General features: G+C 36.8%; 1 protein-coding gene across 1 annotated transcript in view; it reads left to right on the top strand.

Moving 5' to 3' along the window:
- LOC107696366 (protein shisa-6 homolog) overlaps positions 1-7129 on the top strand; it is a 106204-nt gene that overhangs the window by 93751 nt on the left and 5324 nt on the right. Inside the window, exons 5-7 of the mRNA XM_016496668.1 lie at positions 1202-1264; positions 3149-3169; positions 4485-4610. Of these exons, the coding sequence (XP_016352154.1) occupies positions 1202-1264; positions 3149-3169; positions 4485-4610 (210 nt within the window). The remainder of the gene's footprint in view (positions 1-1201; positions 1265-3148; positions 3170-4484; positions 4611-7129) is intronic.

Genomic DNA, 7129 nt, shown 5'->3' with positions numbered 1-7129 from the left:
TCAGCAGAGAAAGGTGGTTAGAGTGGGTGTTATATAGTGAGTGAGGTGATTAGAAACAGCTGTGTGCAATGAGTGCAATCAGTGCAGTGTGCAAATCGTGCAAAGAATGATGGGATATGTAGTCCGGGGTGCTATGCAACAGTTTGTGTTGTGCGAGAGTCAATGTAATGGAAAGGGTGACCTCTGGTGGTGAATAAACGGAAGTCCATGGACCGAATTCGTGACAATAAGTGTCTTTACTGTCACTTTTGATCAATTTAATGCATCCTTGCTGAATAAAAATATTATTATTGATTTTAATCTTACCTGTATCACGGTTTATGAAGCCGTGTAATAATGCTGAAAATTCAGCTGCGCATCACAGGAATAAATTACATTATAAAATATATTTAAATAGAAATCAGTTCTTTTAAGTTGTAATAACATTTCACAGTTTTACTGTTTTTTGCGCCATTTTTAATTAAATAAATGAAGCCTTGGTGAGCAGAAGAGACTTGATGTTGATGCGAGGAGGTTGATGTAGTGGGCGTCGATGAGGTTTCGCCCCCTCAATCGCCCCAGTATGAGGAACTGTGGTCTCACCGCACGTGCTTTTATAGCTTCCTGGTCACTACGTCACCCGCCTGTGACGTCTCGCCCATCTATTGGTCTGATTACACACGAGGTTCAGAGCCGGTCACGCTGAAGGGCGTTCCCTAAGCGTCTTCCGACGCAGCGTCTCGTTCCTTCGAGGAACCATGGTTACATACGTAACCTGAGACGTTTTCAGGCAGTCCTTGCATGAACCCTGTATCCCTGAGATCATATAGTTTAATTTCAGTTTCAAGAGTAAACGCTGACGTCTAGCAGAAATGGAGCAATATCGCTTTTATTAGTTTTTCTTTATTTGTTTGAAGGCTTAAATCTGCGGTTATTACAGTGTACTTGTTGATTTGATCTTGTTTTGCTCTCTAAAACTTTTCTGTGCGTGCTCCTGATAAGTCTCAGGGGATTTCTGCTCATCCTTCGGGTGCTGTACAGATGCTTTCAACTGTAAACAAAGACATTGCCTTCCAGAAGCATCTGCCAGTCTGAAAACATTTTGAGAATGCTGCGTCTTTACAGGGATTTTACGTAAAAATGGCACAGACTCTGTCACGTTGATTAATTAGTATGGAATACATTAAACCACACCAGTTTTTCCTTGGTTTTCTTTTGACAGGTAACCATCCACACGACTATACCAGCCATCTGGATCTCACTGGGTCACACACGCCCAAAATCGGTGAGTTGTTCGATATCTTTGTTTCCAGTAAATCCCGTTCATCTGCAGTATGAAAATGCTGCTCATGAAATGCTGCTCAAAAGCGGCTCCGAGTTTTAATTGATTTATGACGACATCTCGATATTATCAGCGTCTTCCACATCCAGATGGTTTGAAGTGTGAAGAACGTGGTGTATAATATCAGATTGGAGTAACTAATGGAGCAAGATTTTATCTCTAGAAAAGATTTTCATAATTAGCCTCATCAGATGAGCACTGATAATCTCCATTACTTAAGATGCTTAACTCCCCGACGGCCCTCGAGATCAGAGATGCCTTTCACCCAAAATTTGATTGGGATTAAAAAAAGCAGGGTTTTGACAAAAAACAGCCTCTTGACAGGAAATTAAAAGCTTAGCCTGTAAATGGCCCCGCTAGCAGGGAGGATTGTGTAACTAAACAGTATGCTAATTGGATCTGCACAGTTTGCCGACGGTATTGAAAAGCCACAGTTGTAATTGTTCTGACTATATCTCGTCTTCCCAAATTTGATTTTGTGTGAAAAAGCTTTTCAGACTGTAAGCACACATCGGTCACATCTCTCGTGGTGGAACGGCATTATCATTCGTTTATGCACTCAGTTAAATCAAGCTCCTTGTGTGCTAGATATCACAAAAAAACTGTTGATATCAGCTCACTGCATTAATAATATTCTGTGTCAACTCCACCAGAGGTCCCTAACTAAGAATTTTGATTGTGATCTTTTTTTTTCTGGTGAAAGAAATACATGAATGAAAAGGAAGCCAAAATATTAAATGCCATGGATGAATATTTACTGACTAATCCACTATTTTATAGAGGGGAGTTAAAAAGAGAGGCTTTACCTGGGATTTGGAGCCAAATTACATGGAGGAAAAATGACTTCAGAAAGATTGCAGCATCATTGTGTTACTTGTACACAGAGATTGGTACGTCTATTAGTAAAATCTGTCGACTTTAGTAATCTTTTTTGCATTGTATGCCAATAGTGACAGTTCAAAAATGGGGGAAAAGCACTTTTCATGTTGTTTTTCCCAAAGTTTGCATGCCTGTAACTCAAGTAGTATTAAAGATGTCTTAATATCCTTTTAGATTGTAGTTCTTAACAAAGATTTCTTTTGTAATCTTCATTTTTAAGGCCCAGTATGGTTCAATCCCAGAGATATGGGGATCTCAGTGTGGCTTCAGGAGTAAATTGTACATGTTTTCAGTTGTCAAAAACCTAATGTGGTCCCTTTGCATACGGCTTTTCTTTTAAAGAGGAATGTCTGAACAAATAATGTTAAAACTAGAAATGTATCGCATTTCCTTCTGTCAAAACAACTGCATAGAACGTAACTGTCTGAGAGCCAAAAATATATTTTTTTCCAAAATTTGCATGTCTGTACTGCAAGCAGTGTTAAAGATATCTTAATAAACTTTTAGATTTTGGTTCTTATCAAACTTTTCTTTTGGTATCTTCATTTTTAAGGTCCTATATGGTTCAATCCCAATGTGTCTCCATGTGCAAATTGTTAAATTTCACCAATTTTCAATGGTCGAAAACCAATTACTTTGTGGGTCACTTTTAATTCAGCTGATACTTATTATATTTGACAAAATTGTCATTTTGGATGCCCTCTACAAAATAGTGGATTACTCAGTATATTCATCCATGACATTTAATATGTTGGCTTTCATCACTATGCTTGTCTTTCTTCAGAAAATAATATCAACAAAATCAAAAATTTTAGGCAGGGAAGTTTCTAAAATTAATGAGTTTCTAAATTGATTTGACATGGAGTGACCCTGCAGTATGTCACACGGTGAATCAAAAGCATGCAAAAGAAAGTTACTGATTTTGTTTTTCTCACTTGGGTTTGTTAGGACACCGAATAGTGTACTACGGTAAGCAGTACACATGTTGTCCATGTGTATAATCTCTCATTTCTTTGATGTCTGTGAATGTAGGGTTGACTCTGTATGTGTGCAGTCTCTCTCTCTCTCTCTCTCTCTCCCTGTTGGTCTCTGTTTGTGTGCAGTCTCTCTGTGCTTATCTCTGTTGGTCTCTACACTACAAATATATGATTTTCTTACTCAGTATTTTTTTTTGTCTCTTGTTGTCCAGTGCAAATATCTAAACACTCTTAAATCAAGATACATTTACTTAAGATGCTAAATTACTTAAGGTATTAAGTCTTGTTTTCTGAAAAAATATATCAGAATTAAATAAGTTTATATGTAAAACAAAATGTAAATACCTGCCAATGGGGTCAGAAAAACAAACTTAATTCAAAGGGGAAACAAGTGTATTTTTCTTACCCCATTGGCAGATATTTGTTATTGATTTAAGCATAAAGTTATTTAATTATGATAGTTTGATACTTTATATCTTACGTCATTATATCTTCATTTAAAAGAATACCATCCAGCCCATCCAAGATGTAGATGAGTGTTTTTTCATCAGATTTGTAGAAATGTAGCATTACATGGATGCATTAAATGAAATGTAACATTAAATGTAGCATTACACGCAGCTTTTCTCTTCACAATACATTAACTGATGGACTGGAGTGGTGTGGATTACTTGTAGATTATTGTGAGGTTTTTATCAGCTGTTTGGACTCTCATTCTGACGACACCCATTCACTGCAGAGCATCCATTGGTGAGCAAGTGATGGGATGCTACATTCCTCCAAATCTGTTCCAATGTAGAAACAAACCTGAGGCTGAGTACATTTTCAGCATATTGTCATTTTTGGGTGACCTAATCCTATAAGAAAGTTTAGAACTTTTACTAGAAAACAAAACAAAAACACTGAGTAAGAAAATCATTTTTTGCAGTGTATATGCGGTCTGGTATATGTGCGCCTATGTAATGTCATACATGCAAGTCTAGAAACACAAGCCTTTGAAAATAGCCTGCAAATCCCACGCCTGGCAGTTCCTGGACCCATGAGCACACAGTTAAAATGAGGGAACGACATTCCCAACAAGTGTTTTACTGGCTGAGTAGCTGCCTGGACCTACACTCACCCTCATTAAACAAGTTCTTCAAAAATGATTCCAGCACACACACACACACACACACACACACACTCTCAAACAGATGCCACGGTGGCCTGAACACACTGAGCTTCAACTGCTTTCTCTTGTATGGGATGTGTTTCATCTTTGTCTCTCTCTCTCTCTCTCTGCCTCTTTTTTCCTTTCTGCCCTGCAGAGAAGCCGAGAATGAACAACATCCTGACATCCCAGACAGAGCCGTACGACCTGTCGTTCTCCCGGTCCTTCCAGAACCTCACACACCTCCCACCGTCCTACGAGATGGCCATGACAGTAGACTTAAGTACATACTCTTCCCTTCATTATTGTCCATCCTTTATGAGAGACGAGAGCGAGATTCATACTTTTCATACATTTATGTGCAGAATTTACATGAAAAATTATATAAGAATCATATAAGATGGATTCACAATAGTAAATGTTTTTGGAAAAAGTCTCTTCTGCTCACCAAGGCTGCGTTTATTTACAGTAAAAACAGTAATATTGTGAAATATTATTGCAATTCAAAATAACTATTTTTTTATTTGAATACATTTTAAAATGTAATTTATTTCGTTGGTGCAAAGCTGAATTTTCAGCATCATTACTCCAGTCTTCAGTGTCACGTGTTCCTTCAGAAGCAGTTTTTGCTGCTTTAAATGTTTGGAAACCGTGATACAACATTTTCAGGATGATGAATAGATCAAGTTCAATGAACAGCATTTATTTGAAATCTTATGTAACATTATAAATGTCTGTAAATGTTTTGTAACATTAAAAGTTAGACCGTAAGTATACAAAATATATATTCATACAAATTGTCTAATTGGATACTTGTTCAAAGAAATATTGCATGATCATTTATGCATATGTTTTCAGGTAGAACATATACAAATCTTTTTCAGTTGTAGTATTTCTCTTTTATATGAGCTGCAGTTGCTCAAAAGTTGCTGTTTCTTTCCTCTGGACAGGGAGAAATAAAAAGAGACACAATAATTGTCATACAGCAAGAGCATAGAGCTAAAAAATAAATATGATCTTGGGACAGATGCATTAACTTAATTAAAAGTGACAGTTCTAATCACATAAAAAATGTTCTATTTCAAATAAACGCTGTTCTTTTGAACTTTCTATTCATCAAAGAATCCTGAAAAATTAAATGAAAACTGTTTTCAACATTGATAATCAGAAATGTTTCTTGAGCAGCAAATCAGCATATTCAATTATTTCTGAAGGATCATGTGACACTGAAGACTGGAGTAATGATGCTGAAAATTCAGCTTTGTTCACAGAAATAAATCATATTTTAACAAATATTGAAATAGAAAACAGTTTAAATTGTAATAAACTAAATTGTAATAAATACTATTATTGTTTTACTGTATTTTTAATCAAAAATATGCAGCCTTGATGAGCAGAAGAGACTTGAAAAACATCTTTTGACCCCATATTTTGACAGCAGCACACATCACAAGATCTCAGTGGGCAATCCAAAGTTTGTAGGTTTAAACTCTTTGGGGGTTGTTTCTTAAATTAGAAAGTTTGTGTGATCTGCTGTCACTTCAGTGCCCTTGCACAGGACGCTCATCCCCACAGGGACTGCGACTATAATACATACACTGTGGATAAAAGCACCTGCTGAATGAAAAATAACCAGCCAACTGGCTTTAAATGCAAAGGGCAGGATAAATGAAACATGAAAGTATTGACATGCTGCGTTAACATATTCCAGAGCTATTATGATCAGATGGATGGCACTACAGCTCTTAAATCAATGACATTCAACACAGAATGAAGAAAATTACAAGACTGAAAACCAAGAGGAATTAATAATGAAGTTTTAAATGGACACTGATCTCAAAAGCAAACTTACCATGAATTAAGAGCAAGAAATAAACTTGCCATGACTTACAGACTATAAAAATCACAAAAAGACAAGTTAGACATTAGACATAGACCTGTTATAGACATGTTGGAGCATTAATATTGATTTTCTTTGCTGTGGGATGTAAAATAATGGTGCTTCTGGTGTCTTAAATCACAAGACCAGTTTGTAGTGCTGTTTGAGTAATTTAGGGCTTCACCTGCTGTGAGCTGCCCGGAGAGTAATGACCAGTAATGGAGAACAATTAGTCAGGTTTTTAATAGGGAGACGGGTCACAAAGCAGGGAGAGAAAGAGAATATGCAATGCTTATAGGTTTAACTCTATAATTCCTACTGTATCATATTTGATACACACATTTCTAAGGTCTCTAAATGATAAACATGATGAAACATTGCTGAAAAACCTGTCGTACACAATCTGCTACATGCCTTCTGTCATCTGATTTATAGTTTTAGCAAGCAAAAAGTGTTTTAATATAATTGTACGAACATCCACCTTCAGCTCGTGCTTCACGTGTCATTTTGCTGTGTGTCTTTACTGATGTTTATAAAGTAAACGTAGGAATAACATCAATATTGTTAGTAATAGTTCAGGATGAACACATACTGGACTTGATTATTCAAACATCAGTTTTTATAAAAATCATGTTAAAATATAAAATATGATCATCATCAGACTTCAGAGGAATGTTTATTTTTTCATCTCTCAGTCATCATTGCAGTGCATTGCATTATATCTTTTGAAAAATGCAATGCAATACAATGATACAAGCCAATGATACAATACGGACTACAAGCCCCCACCGCGGACCTGTGACAGCACTATCTCCCTGCTGAATGAGCTGAACACCTTCTTCGCTCACTTTGAGGCACAAAACAGCACCACTGCACAGAAGACTCCACCTCCTCCCGGCGACCAGGTGATGACGCTGTCCCCA

This window comes from Sinocyclocheilus anshuiensis, unplaced genomic scaffold, assembly GCF_001515605.1.
Source record: "Sinocyclocheilus anshuiensis isolate Anshui unplaced genomic scaffold, SAMN03320099.WGS_v1.1 scaffold62, whole genome shotgun sequence".
Classification (NCBI taxonomy): Eukaryota; Metazoa; Chordata; class Actinopteri; order Cypriniformes; family Cyprinidae; genus Sinocyclocheilus; species Sinocyclocheilus anshuiensis.
This window is presented reverse-complemented; position numbering and strand designations above follow the sequence as displayed.